The sequence below is a fragment of the Oreochromis aureus genome, linkage group 10 (genome assembly GCF_013358895.1).
Source record: "Oreochromis aureus strain Israel breed Guangdong linkage group 10, ZZ_aureus, whole genome shotgun sequence".
Classification (NCBI taxonomy): domain Eukaryota; kingdom Metazoa; phylum Chordata; class Actinopteri; order Cichliformes; family Cichlidae; genus Oreochromis; species Oreochromis aureus.
The window spans coordinates 27,602,834-27,616,610 of NC_052951.1; the positions used below are offsets into that span (position 1 = coordinate 27,602,834).

The 13,777-nt window shown below is 40.0% G+C and overlaps 1 protein-coding gene across 2 annotated transcripts in view; it reads right to left on the reverse strand.

Annotated features, from left to right (window-relative positions):
• The window catches only part of gria4b (glutamate receptor, ionotropic, AMPA 4b), a 159,574-nt gene that overhangs the window by 30,731 nt on the left and 115,066 nt on the right, over positions 1–13,777 (reverse strand). For both annotated transcript variants that reach the window (XM_031747608.2, XM_031747607.2), the window contains exon 10: positions 5,341–5,547. In XM_031747608.2, coding sequence (XP_031603468.1) covers positions 5,341–5,547 — 207 coding nt within the window. The remainder of the gene's footprint in view (positions 1–5,340; positions 5,548–13,777) is intronic.

The window sequence follows — 13,777 nt, forward strand, 5'->3', positions numbered from 1 at the left end:
ATCCCAAAGGGCAATAGCTAGCCAACCCTCAGACAACAAAAAACAGTTTCTTCTTCTTCCTCAGATGGTGTCATTCTTATTCATGACATTGTTCACGTAATGAATTTCTCCCTTGGCTGAACAAATCTCTGAGCGATCAAGTTGAGATGGCAGCCGAACACATCTCATAGTGATCAAGTTAAGACAGAGAGAGAAGGGAAAGAAATTGAAAAAGAAATTCTGAAATCCTCTCTAATGCTCAAAGGCTTAGCTGAAACTCCAGGGGAATGAGTAGGGAGGATAAAATAATATGTCAGAGAAATATGCTTACAGCACAGCAAGGCAAAAAAAAAAAGGGAAACGGCCACCTCGGAGGTCTGCAGCTGTGGAAAAAGTGCACACCGACTTGCTGAAAATCCACAAACCAGATTACAGTTAGTGACTTAGCAACACTTGTGACCTTGTCTGCCCAGCAGGGAAGCAAAGGGCTTAATATCAGCAAGAATTTAAAGTTCTATTACGACCATCGCACACTTAAGGAGGTAGGAAAGGAGAAAAGAGGGAGGGCGGAAAGAAAATGAAAGAGATTTAAGTTCTTTCATCCTCAGCAAAATGCACTAAGATGACAGCCTCAGGGCATTTAGTGTGCACTAAAATACAAGGCGGGTTAAAAGGAGGCAGGGGCTTTTGTGGTAGAACGGATCTTTTCTGGAAGAGCAGGGGGAGAAATGAATGGCCTCTAACCAGGGCCTTAGAGGGAAGAAGTGCTGACACTTGCCATGTCCTCAGAAGTCACATGATCACAGTAGAATAAGCTGCCGCAAACACACACGTGATAGCTACAAAAAAAGCTACAAAAAAAACAGTTTGTTTAGAAATCTATTAGAAAACGGTCTCACGTCCAGCTTCATTTATGACTTCACTAAAAACTTTACTAATGAGTTCTGTGAACTTAGTTGTTAGCTCAAATGCTACTGAATACATCACCATGTTCATTTGGTGGATTATGGTTCTAGTTAAGAGTAAAGCAAACAATAAAACCGGTTATATTATAGGGCGTGGCTACTTTTTGATTAAGTTGTAGAAAAAATCTTTTCACAGAGTCAATTGATCAGAAGCAGCACCTTGTTGTGTACCTGAGGTAAAATAGTATTTTACCATTTCCATATCAGTACTGGTGTGTGTTTTGAGCTATGAGCGCAGTTGTTGCCAAATGCAGTGGCTCTGATTGGTCAGACCCATTTATTCTCATGGGAAATATCTGAAAAATCCAACTTGATCTGAAAAAATAAAAGCCACCAATTCATTCAGCGAAATTACACAATCAGTGTGAATGGCTGCATTAAGAATCGGTGAGTCTAAAAAAATTTACTGAATGCACAAAATATCTGCATGAATTTTACACGTCCAGTGTGTAAAGTCCTTAAGACATATACAAGTAACAGTGAGGCATTAAGGTCTAAAGGTCAGCCACTTCAGGGGGACAAGCAACTTCCTTCTGCTCACAGGTATAACAACCAGGAACAAAAGAGTTAAAGGCAAAAGATTCATAGGAGTGAAAAGAAGGAACACAATGTTTGCTGACAAGTTGGTTATTTAGGGTCCGTCCATCCAGTTTTCTCCCACTTATCCTTTTCAGGGTTGCAGGTGTGCTGGACACCATCCCGGCTGTCACAGGGTGAGGAATGGGGTAGGACAGGGACAACACAAAGAGACAGAAACAACCAATCGGAGCTCTCTGCAGGTCACGAAAAACCGCTCCTGTAGGAAAAGCTTCTGCAAAGGCAAAATTCTGCATGAAAAGGACATATAGAGCATTTTATGATTTAAGGAATCTATTTAACCTACCATAAACAGGTCTGTTATTTATCTAGGGTGGGCAGAAAAGAAGCTTTTACAAATAATTTCTCTGTTCCCTGTTTAAAATCACCAGTTAGCCTAACATGCATGTCTTTGGACTGTGGGAGAAAGCCAGAGTGCCTGGAGTGAACCCACACAGGCACAGGGAGAAGATGCAAATTCCACATCACTGTGCCACCAAGGTATAAGCTTCCTGATTTAAACCTCCTGGTTAGTACGGGGCTTTCTGTGAGGAGGTTGCACATTAACCCTTTGCTTGGATGGGTTCTCTCTAGCTACTCTGGGTTTCTCACACATGTATCTCTGTACTTGTTAGGTGAATTGGTTACTCTAAGCTGGCCACAGGTTTGGTTGTGAGTGTGTGTTGTTGTCCGTCTCTCTGTGTTGGCCCAGCAAAGGACTGGCAACCTCTCCGCGGTGTATCGTCGCCTCTCAAGCCATGTGGGAGAAGCTCCAGCCTCCTTTGCAACCCTGAACTGGATAAGCGGTTAAGTAAATGAATGGACGGATAGTTAACAATGGCTGGTGGACAAAAAAGGAAGTCTTGGCCTGGATATCTGTTATCCACTATTCCAGATGTCCTAGCTACAACAGAAGCCCTGAAATGTTGGCCAGCAGACCAGCGATAGGTTTCCAGATTGCTTTGTGAATGACGAGTCCTCAGTGTGCTCGATTCTCAGCCAGCTTTGCTCCTCACTTATGACAGCTGGTTCAAAAAAAAATACAAGATGCTTCAAATTCTTCAGTCGAAGCCTCAAAATGCGAACATATGGATGAATGACATCACATTGGCTGAAATTGTTTGTTGTAGCCCCACTGCAACAACTTTGACCTTAAAGTCATACTGCGATGCTAAAAATGCAGCTTTTAGCTCTGGTTATGTTTCCACTGACGCAGTACACGAACACAATTTCTGTTGTGGGATTAAAAGGGTCCAAATGGCTCAAAATTGTGTGATGCCAGCTGTACTTGGCCAAAGCAGCACGTCGGCACTTAAATCTTCCTGTTAAGGGATTTACATTAAAGTAATTTCGCTCAGCATGTCTTCCCATCAAAGCAATTCTACCGGGCAGGCTGTGTTTCTGCTCTCAGTTAGTTAAAGAGATGAAAATAGCAGAGAACAGAGCTGCACTTTTTGTTCCTGCGCTTTTGACCAACCTGGTTAGTCTTTACACCAAAAGTGCACTGTACTGCTTGATCAGTCCTGACACATCCCGAACTGTGCCTCTGCTGACGCTCGCCGCAGTCGACTTCACAGTGAGTCACTGCAGCACCAAAGAGGCGCAGGCGAGAAAAATGCCACTTTGTGAAAATGCCACTTAACTCATCACAAAAAAAGATTTGGTTTTTGACTGTACATTTTAAACAAAATGCTTTTGCTGCTCGTGAAAGTATCAAAAGGATCGGTTTTTTTACCCGGTGTAATATGTTCTGGGAAAAATGAATTTTATAGCTTTCTCTCAGCAGATGAAGGGTGAATAATCATAGTGTCAGACAGAAAGTAGAATATCACACATTTATTGAACAGAAAACCATTAGTGAGACCTCAGCTGTACTTATATCCTATTTATCTTCACTTGTTATTGGTTTCTATATGTTTGCTCCCAGTGAAATGTGTTTTTCGCCTCAAAAACATTCAAGTAAAAAACCATAAGCAGGCCTTGAAATTGCTCTATCACTCCTCGTGCACATCCTTGCATCTTTTTTGATCCCACATCAAGGTCAGCAGCAGAAAGACACCTCGTTCTCAAATCAAATGTCCTCAGAGATTCTTTAACAAGCTCCACACCTGTGTTTCTCCTCCAAAAGCTCTGCTCTAATGCTCCCCTAATTCCCCTCTTCCTGCTAGCATTAACAACACCAGAGACTGTTCGCGATTTCATTTCAGATGGGCTTAATTATGGCTACAACAAACAACAGGCGGAAACAGTGCTTCAGACAGAGCGCTCTGCAGGTCACGAAAAACCGCTCCTGTAGGAAAAGCTTCTGCAAAGGCAAAATTCTGCATGAAAAAGACATATAGAGCACTTTATGATTTAAGGAATCTATTTAACCTACCATAAACAGGTCTGTTATTTATCTTAGCTGGGCAGAAAAGAAGCTTTTACAAATAATTTCTCTGTTCCCTGTTTGCTAATCTGCTTCTAATTTACCCTTCTGTTGATGCTGTTTGATGTTAACCCTTTATCACACAAGTATCATACAGGCTGCCTGGACTTATTATATACGTTTGGCTGTAAAATTGTCTTCTCCTCTTTCCGAAACCATTTGAATTTTGTCTTTAGCACAAATGGTAATGGAGCTACAGTCATTTAAAGAGCCCTTGTAAAATGGGTCTGCTGCTAGGTGGTTAAAAAAGACTTAATATAAAAGCACTTTCTGGTTTGTGTACTACCATTTTAAAGCTTTATGTGTGGGATTTGGTCATTCCCATGTTGATACTTTTGGAGCCATAAGATTCAGTGTTTGGTGGAGAAGGTGAAATGGTCCAATATGGTGCTAATATTAGGAAGCTGGGTTGGCAAGTTGCTTCCATAGACTGTACAGACGCATGTAGCTGCTAATTAGCACTAACATGTAAATATAACAATGATATAATGGCCATTGACTGCTGTGGTCACAGACCTGGTTTCCATCCTCAGAGCGACCATTTCAAAGGCAACAAGATCGCAAGTTCTTCGCACATGGTCGCAGCTGTTTTGGTTTCCGTGGTCTCCAACCACAGTTTTCCCTACTGTGACTGTAAGGTGATACCTAGCAAACAGCTAACAGGCAGTAGTAAGTGGAAGCTGACACACCCATTATTAATTGGGTATGTTAAAAGAAAAACTTCCTATTTGCGTAGTTGTAGCTTTGGAGATTTTTTCTAAATCAAATTATAAAAATGCATTTTAATGCACTAATATTAGGCATTTTAATATAGGAGTCTGCATGTATTGACCTCGTTGAATGCAGCCTCAAGGGTCTTCAGCCCTGGCAGTTACTGCATAACATGAACTTAATATAATACTAGTAATACTAATATGAGCTTACAAATTTTATCTATATTTGCTATATTGTTTTTTTTTTTCCCCCTGGTCTAGAAAATACTATCTGTCTGTTTAATTTATCAATATAATTCTTTTATCATTCAGCCTTTAAAATAGAGACTTTTTTCATGTCATACTCATCACAGACTTACAACAGCAGCTTTGGTTTGTTTTATGCGATATATCTTTTCTTTCATCGACTTTTTGTTTGAGGTTTAATGATGTAGATTGTGATCAATAATTTCAGTTTTCAGCTTTCAAGATCAGAGTTTTTTTCTCTCAGAAATCAAGCTTTTGTACAAATGTATTGTTAGTACAAAAAGATCCGAAGGAGGCACCATATTCTCTGTAAATACCATCTTGACTTCTATTGACAGCATAAAATTAAAGCTTCAGTGAAATGAGTCATAAAAAAAGTTTAAAAAAACAAAGATAATTTCCGTCAAAAAAGACTGAAAACAAAAGTTCTTACCCCGTACACCAGCTCCCCGACCATGCCGTTCCAGATCTTCGTCTCTGGGTCCCTGGCGCCGTACTTTCCGTCGGGGACGATGGAGATCTTGTACTTGATGCCGATGTGTTTGGCGATCTCTGAAGCCAGATCCACGCAGTAACCCTCGTACTGGTCGTTGCCCTCATACATCTCCCAGTTCTTCTTAAGCATCACGTAGGGTCCCTCCTACACAAGGGACCATAACCAGTGAACCAAACCGTCAGACAGACAGACACGCAGACATGAGGGTTTGTGCAGTGACACACAAACAGAGAGCACTGAACTGTAGCTCATCAATACCATGATGGATTAAGGTACTTGTGGAGCAACGGCTTGATGAGGTGCCTGTTTGGTTTGCATCTAGGGCATGCAGATGATAAAACACACAATTCTTACAGATTAAATTTTGGAGGTAGTAACAAATCCTAGAAACACTGAAATGGCAGAGACAGACTGCTTAATGTTAACGATGCATTCTTATAAGTATTGACAGAAGAATCTGATTTTCAACACATTTTTGGGCCAGAGCGACAAATGAAACAAACAAACAAGAGGAGCCTACAACTAGATACCTCCACCAACGTTGATAAATTCCTCCACATGCACCTCCATGCATGAATTGAATCCTGGATCCAGAAGGATCTGAATCCGGATTACTCTCATAATCTCTCCTAATTTTCTCAGTTTCAGCTTAATACACTTATTATACAAGATGGACTGTGAAATGTTTTACTTTTTGCTTTCTCTTGCAATGGTAAAGAATCTGTTCTACTAGATCGAGTACAAATCTTGGGCCAAGCTCCACCGCTGGTAAAGTGTTCATGCAAAGCAGTCTAAAATAAGCCTGCTAACAAACAAACAAAGCAGCCAAATCTCATAACCCCATCACTGTTTGTAATTGTTGGCTGGGGCAAGAACAAAAGGCCTGAATGGGTTGTGTCTTTCAGGCAAAAAAGCGACACCTGTTGGTAAATTTTGGGTACTGCACTTTAAAGCTCAGATTATGTGGAAAGAGGGAGAATACACACAGTGTAAGCTTTCATCTTGAATATTTTTTACCTCATGAAGCTTGTAAATTCCTAAAATACTCAAACGACACAATGTATTTGAATTTTCTGGGGTGGCGCACCAAAGTCTGGAAACAGCTTACAAAGTATTTGTTTACAGAAAAGAAACCCTTTAAATAAAAAGGACTTTTAGTACATAAACTAAATTTTCTTCAGTCTTAAACACTGAAACCAATAAATTTGTTTTAAATGTATACATGCAGTTATTTATTTAGACTAAAGCACATTTTCAGCCCTAACCGAGCGATCAGCATTCTTGAGCTGTAATGAGAAATGGTAAATAGCTGCATTTATGTAGCACTTTAACCTGAATCGATCTCATGGTCCCACTCACCAACACACTCAGCTGCCACGGAAGGCGCTTCTCTGACTACTGGGAGCAATTTGGGGTTCAGTGCCTTACTCAAGGACACTTCAGCATGCGGACAGGAGGCGTCGGGGATCAAACCGCCAACCCTGTGATTAGTCAACGACCTGAGCTACTTCCTGAGGCACAGAAGGTGAAACGAGGCTAAATTAGTGCATTACCGCTGGTGATCACAGCGTTTCTGCTTCAGGTTTTAAAACAGGAAAAGCTGCGTATATCCTGTTTGAAGTTTAACATTCAGTTCTTCAACAATGAGCAAGGTCAGCTTAAGACTACAAGCTCATGTTATGACTATCAATCAATCAGATAATGAGATAACAACAACCATGAACCTCTGCAGTCATAAGAAAGTTTAACTGTCTTTTTTAGTTGTTTGTGATATGAGCAGAGGATATACAGCATAGAAGATTCACATAGTCACAGTAGGGCTGCCACGATTAGTCGACTAGTCACGATTACGTCGACTATTAAAATCGTCGACGACTAATTTAATAGTCGACGCGTCGTTTGAAGCTTTGTAAGATCCCAAAAGACGCAGGAGTAAGTAGTAGGATTTAAGAGTGTAATGACGGACTGAAACAGAAGATGGCAGCACTGCATGTACAAGGATGCCAGCTGCCGTTAAACCCCGAAGAAGAAGAAGCTGTGTCCCAGAATTCATAGCGCGGACCTGCTCAGTTTTCAACAATGGCGGCAGTTAGTTAGTTTTAATATCACTCTTATTATTCTTTCTGGGTCACAAAATAAACGTTTAACATATTTTCAGGCGAGAATGTAGCTGTGTAAACCTCAAATATCTGCTCAGTTTATCAAGACATCACATATTTTCAAAGGTGCTCCGACGTTTTCGGAGACGTCTGTTACCCACCAGCTCGATAACTAGCTGGGGTTGACGGCTCACTAGAGCCGGTGAGAACACCGGACTCCCGGCAAATCGTTTTCAAACATGATATATTAGTCACTTAGATAACTTAAAAATGATATTGTTTGGCTTTTTTTTTAGTATTTTATTTGTTCCTGAGTAAATCGGGTTGGCTGAGATTGAAGTTATAGTTTTTACACAGCTGAATAAACGTCAAGCAGACAACTGATTATCAGAAGTGTGAGATGCTCGAGAATATACTCCGGTGTCCTGTTATATTTTAGATAGCAAGGAGCAGACGGCTGAGTTTTTTAAACTCCACCAAACAAACTACAAATGTCATTAAAATTTAATAAACGTATCATCTTGTCTTTAATTTTAGTTAGCACATACCTTAAACACTTAAAGCTGTAAGCTAATGATAGTTATTTAAGAGCAGATGCATGCTGGTGAAATAAGCTGTACGTTTTACATCCAATGGATGCATGATCTGATTAGTCGACTAATCGCAAAAATAATCAGTGACTAGTCGACTATCAAAATAATCGTTTGTGGCAGCCCTAAGTCACAGTAACAATCACACATTGATGGGAAGTCCAGGTAAGAAGCCTCACCATCTTTGAAAAACGAAACAAGAAAAAAAGAAAAAACGAGAAACGAAGAGTATAGTCATCCTTTCTAACAGTTTGAATGACTTAAATTCACAAAAAGGACTCAGTGTTTTTATTCAAGATGAGCAGGAAAATGTTTACAGAGATCACGGCACAGAAACATTTTCCCTAAGACTTCTATATGACTGGAAGTCATCCATGTCATAGAATCCTGATTGGCTTTCACAACACAACATCAATGACTTTCAATACAATGTAAAAAAGAAATATTATATCACAATTAAATCTATAAAAATGGAACAAATGTTTATATAATTTCTCTATTTTTGTGAGCAGTTTTCACACATCAGCTACAGGAGAGAAAGATCAGGTCTGAACAACTTTCTACTTTTATAAACTACGGCATTTAAACAGAATCTCCTTAAACTAAAGGACAGTTCACTGACATGTGGGTGACGTCAAACATGTGGCTAAAAAACTGACTTTTTTAGCCACATGAAATCACCAGAAAATCAGTGCCAAGGAGGTGGGAGGAGAGAGACCATAACTTGTGTTCACACAGATAGCTCTGACATGCTATAGCTAGAAAGGCTGAGTCTAAAGAATAACAGAGAATTTGTAAAAACAGCTGTAGTCACTGCACTCCTTGCTTTGCCTAGTGCTTTAAGCCTGCATTCTTTTCAGTGGTCAGCAGGGGGCGACTCGTCTGTCTGTAAAAAGAGTTACAGTTGTATAGAAATCTATCGGAGAAAAATTCCTCGGTTCCCTTGGCCTACGACTTCAGCAATCGCTTTCTTGGTGGGTTTATGGTCTCAGTCTCTAGTCTTAAGTCCTGGTGAATACAACGTGATGTTATTTTCGTAAATTAAAAAACCAGTGAACATTTGGTGTCCCTCAGTTTTACAGTCAGATGCACCTTGAGATGTCTCGGTTCAAAAAGCTGTCACAGTAACTATGATATTCATAGACTATCTGTTCTAAATATGTGGCACACACCATCATTTAGGCAGGCAAAGCATTTGTATAGATGCATGTCACAGAGACTCAGACAGAAAACATGACTAAGCAAAAAAAAAGGTAGAGGAGGGGTACAGACATGGAACAGAAAGGAGCAGAGAAATTAGATGCAGTCAGACTGAATAACTTAATGCCACCACTTAAATAATCGGGGTGGCTACATCAGTCTACACTGTGACCAGAGGAAGGTTATATATCATTAGATTTCTTGTTCCTCGGAAAGTGATCTAAATGTAAGCCGTGCATGCTTTCTGAACTCATATTTCCAAACAAATTACTTTTGTCATGGATGGCAGCATATTGCATATTGAGAATGGGAGCAATTTATTCTTGAGATGTGTTTGCTTGACATTGCCGCCGGCCAAAGCAAGGTAAACCAAAGACTCGATGGCAGGGAGAGAATGCAAATGCCCGGCTGAGCCTACGGCACAGCAAAGATGTTACTGTACAACATAATGATGGCACGATGTACTAAAATACAGTGAAGAACGCTTGTAGTGGGTTACAAGGTTCCATAACTCTTTAATAATAATAACATGAATCATTTGTCAAGCCTTTTAACAAATTATCAGTAAATAATTATTAACATTTTCTCACAACTATAAAGCATCAATCATACTCTGTATCTGCATATCAAATTCCCTTGTTCGTCTTTATGTTTGTGCATTATTTATGTAACATGTCAAAGAAAAAGATTACACATAACAGTAGCCTCACATTATGCTGACTGCCTCAGAAAATAATCAGCATCCTACCCTGGGTTCGCTGTGTGTGACAGACCTCATAATAACTGCATTAAATGCAAAATTCATAAGCACAAAATAAAGCAAAACTCTAGTTTTACAGCCTGAGGATCAGTTTGTGTATGAAGGACTTAAATAAATACCTTCCGCTACTACCCTAAAGCTACACTAGCTAACACCAGCTGAAAAAAATGGAGTTCAATAATCACTAATATCGACAAATAACCAGCTCCCTGAAGTTCAAACACAAGTCCTAACAGTCTTCATTTAAAGGTAAAAAACAAACTGTAGCTTCAGAAAGTATTTTGATATTGACATCATTAGCAAGGAAGCAAAGAAGCAAGCTAAAGTTAGTCAAACTGTCACTTTCATTGTGGTTCAGATCAGTGAAAGCGCCACTTCCTGCCAGTGTAAATAAGTTTAACTGCTCATTTAATCCCTCAGGTGTCCTAATGTAGGAAAAAGAAGTGTGATTTCAACAGTATGTCCCAGGATGTTTCATTTCCATGACATCAAAATGCTGCTGTCAGCATGATTCTTTGGGTTCTTTAAATTGTAAGAAATGTGTAAAATTACACAAAAAAGCTCAGTTTTTAGCTCACTGAGCTAAAAACTTTGCTATGGATTCTTATTACTTAATTACTTAATGTATGAATGTCCATGGGAGAGGTCTTTGTCAGGTGGAAAAGCTGCAAATCTAATAAAAACATAGTTAAAAGTCACATTTATGTCCTCTACATCACAAAGTAATCTAGATATCCTGATATCCTTCGGTGTCCAGGGACTCGTGCATGTATAGAGAGAATTATTAGACAGGAATTAGGCAGGAATTCAGGTAAAAGGAGAGAACACACTTTGAATGCTCTTGAAAACACCTTTTCCCACATTCATCTCTGTGCAGCAGTACAGTGAGTGCCAGTACAGCTAGTAAGAAATAGCTCTTGTTGCAGTTTTAATTTGATTCTTTTATCATGGTAAATTCCTGTTTTTTTTTTAAAATTTTGCGACTTCCAGCTTGTCAGGACATGGAGTCCAAAGGACATCTGAATAATGTCAGATTTATGCATTGCATACAGGTTTTATGGACAAGCCATTCCTACTAGCTCAGGGTACAACTAATCAACAGAGTAACAGTTCATTCAAACAGGCTTTCATGCTTTTCCCTTTGCCATGCGACAGGAGACTGAATATTTGCTGCGATAACCCTATAGTACTGTACCACAGACAGTTTGTGAAATCCTGAGGATGAGTGCTTTCGCCACCGCCATCTTAGTGTTTTGAAAGTTGTCACCCAATGCGCATACGCTGGATTATCCTCCTCTATCTATTCAGACCTGCAGGTATATCTTTTATACTGTCTGTGAAGTAGAACAGCATTTAGCAAATGACACAAAACCCCCGAGAACTACACAAAGATTAACACTGATGATCACCAGTATTAACAAAATTGTCAAAAAAATTTAACTGAGCTTAGCGTTTGGTCTGGCCGGTCAGCCAGCAATCAAATGACCTCAACAGCCAACCCCATCAGCTGATAGCTCACATAAAGTTTACTCTTTAAGCTTATTCGGCCTGCATGCTGCTTCTGTAAGCCACTTTGCAACCCACCTCCACCCCAGGGTTTATGGTGTTGTCGAAAAACATCCCTGTTTTGACTAAAGTGGTCCTGATGGACATCTCTACTTTAAATTTCCTCTTTGAGGACCTTGGTAGTCTTGATGACCTACAGGAATCAGGAATTCTCGTGATGGCTCTTAAATGGAACTCATGACACACTTTAAATGAATCGCAAGCATTTTATTGATGATGACTTAATCTGCAAGTTGATCTCTGCCAGTGTTTTTGGATTTATATCAGAGGGAAATCGGCTCTAATCCATATGATTTATGATAGCGGGGTGTATGACAGTGCTGGCAGCCAGAGGAGCAGAGGGAGTCAGTGTTTCTGGCACAAGAACAGAGCAGTACTTCAGAGGTCTTCACAGTAAAGGCCAGCATGGCTGACAGGCTGGTCAATAATCACAACCGCACGGCTTCACTCACTGCCTAATGAGACTAATTACACATGCCATTAGAACACACACACACACTCTCACACACACACATACCACAGGGCCAACTGCATGTCACAAATCCATACGTACACCCACACACACACACACAGTCTACATTAGTAAAATCTGGCCGTTTGGCTTTGTGTGTGAGTGTTTTGTACGTTACGCAGGACAAACAATCTGCTGCACATTCTGTTTGATTATGAGCAATAACAGAATGATGGCCCATTGTCCAAAAACCTGACCGCAAAAACCAAACTGTGTGACGCTCTCACACACATTATTACTTCTCCATGAGTGACTCATGTCTGGGTTTAGTCATCAGCAGCCATTAGACGTACTAATCACACTTTATTTGACTGAGTGTGCGACACTGAAAAGAGGAGCACATTTGAAGCACACACAGAGAATATACTGCGAATCTCCATTTTGCTTTTGTTCACAGCAGAGGCGTTTGGGTGCTACAGCGGTCGAGGGTTTTGGATCTGAAAGCTTCAGCCACTCTAAGCCAAAGTTTGCGATTACCAACAGTAAAGCAAAAATATAATTATAAATGTAAAACGTGGTTGAAAAGACAACATTCGTCTATAAATCACAAATTTACTATTTATAAGGTTTAAGAATCGTCCCCTTCATTCCCACAATCACACAAAGTGACTCACCCAAGAACATTTTTGCATTCTTATCCTCAACCTCCCACTTATTTTCATCTAGTTTACTTTAGTCGGATCTAGAAAAACCTTTTAACTGATAAAATAGTTTGCAAATTGTTTGCTTCAGCTTGATGAATGCTGTAATTTGATTACAGGCAGAACTCATTTCCCCTAATTGTTGCATAAGGCTACGTGCTCTGATCCATTTCCAGGTAATTTTCATCAGCATAAATGTTGACAGTGAAGAACCTGCAGCTTAAAGTATGCCTGTCAGAAATTTTCTCCACCGTCAACATCTTTGTCTAATGTACCCACTCTCCCTCCTGTGCACATGTCCAAATCAGCCTTGCTTCTCTAACTTTGTCTCCACACTGGTCAGCCTGAGCTACTCCACTGATCTACTCATTTCTTGTGCATTTTGGTCACTGCCATTGAAAACGTGAGCATCGTCAGCTCGACCTCCTGTCTTTTTGTCAGTGCTACCATCTCCAAACCATACTCACTACCATCTGTTTCACTTTTGCTGCTATCCTTCCATCACAAATCACCCCTGACACTCATCTCCACCGGCTCCATCCTGCCTGCACTCTTCTTCACCTCTCTTGTCCACTATCTGTTGATTTGAATGGTTGAGCCCAGATATTTAAACCCATGTACCTTTACTACTTCTACTCCTCATATCTTCATTTTTATGAGTAGTCATTAAAAATGACTGGTCCACAGATCAGGAAATCAAAAACTGGATATCTGCTTTCTAAAATACTCTGGCTGCCCCCCACAATTGTCCACAGGTGACTGGCCGAAGGTTCCCACAATGCCTGGAAAAAAATCAGCATAAAGAGCCTGAAGATGTTCAAATGACAACAGAATGGCATTAAATTTCAGACCAAAATACTCAGAGAAACTCTGATTTTAGAGGGCTATGAAATTCATTTAATTGAACATTTATTAGCATTTTTTCCAATCTTATTTAGTCCACTCGTAGTTCTTTTAATGCTGAGAAGTACTCATTTCTTTTAAAAAGAACAGACCAAAGTACATGA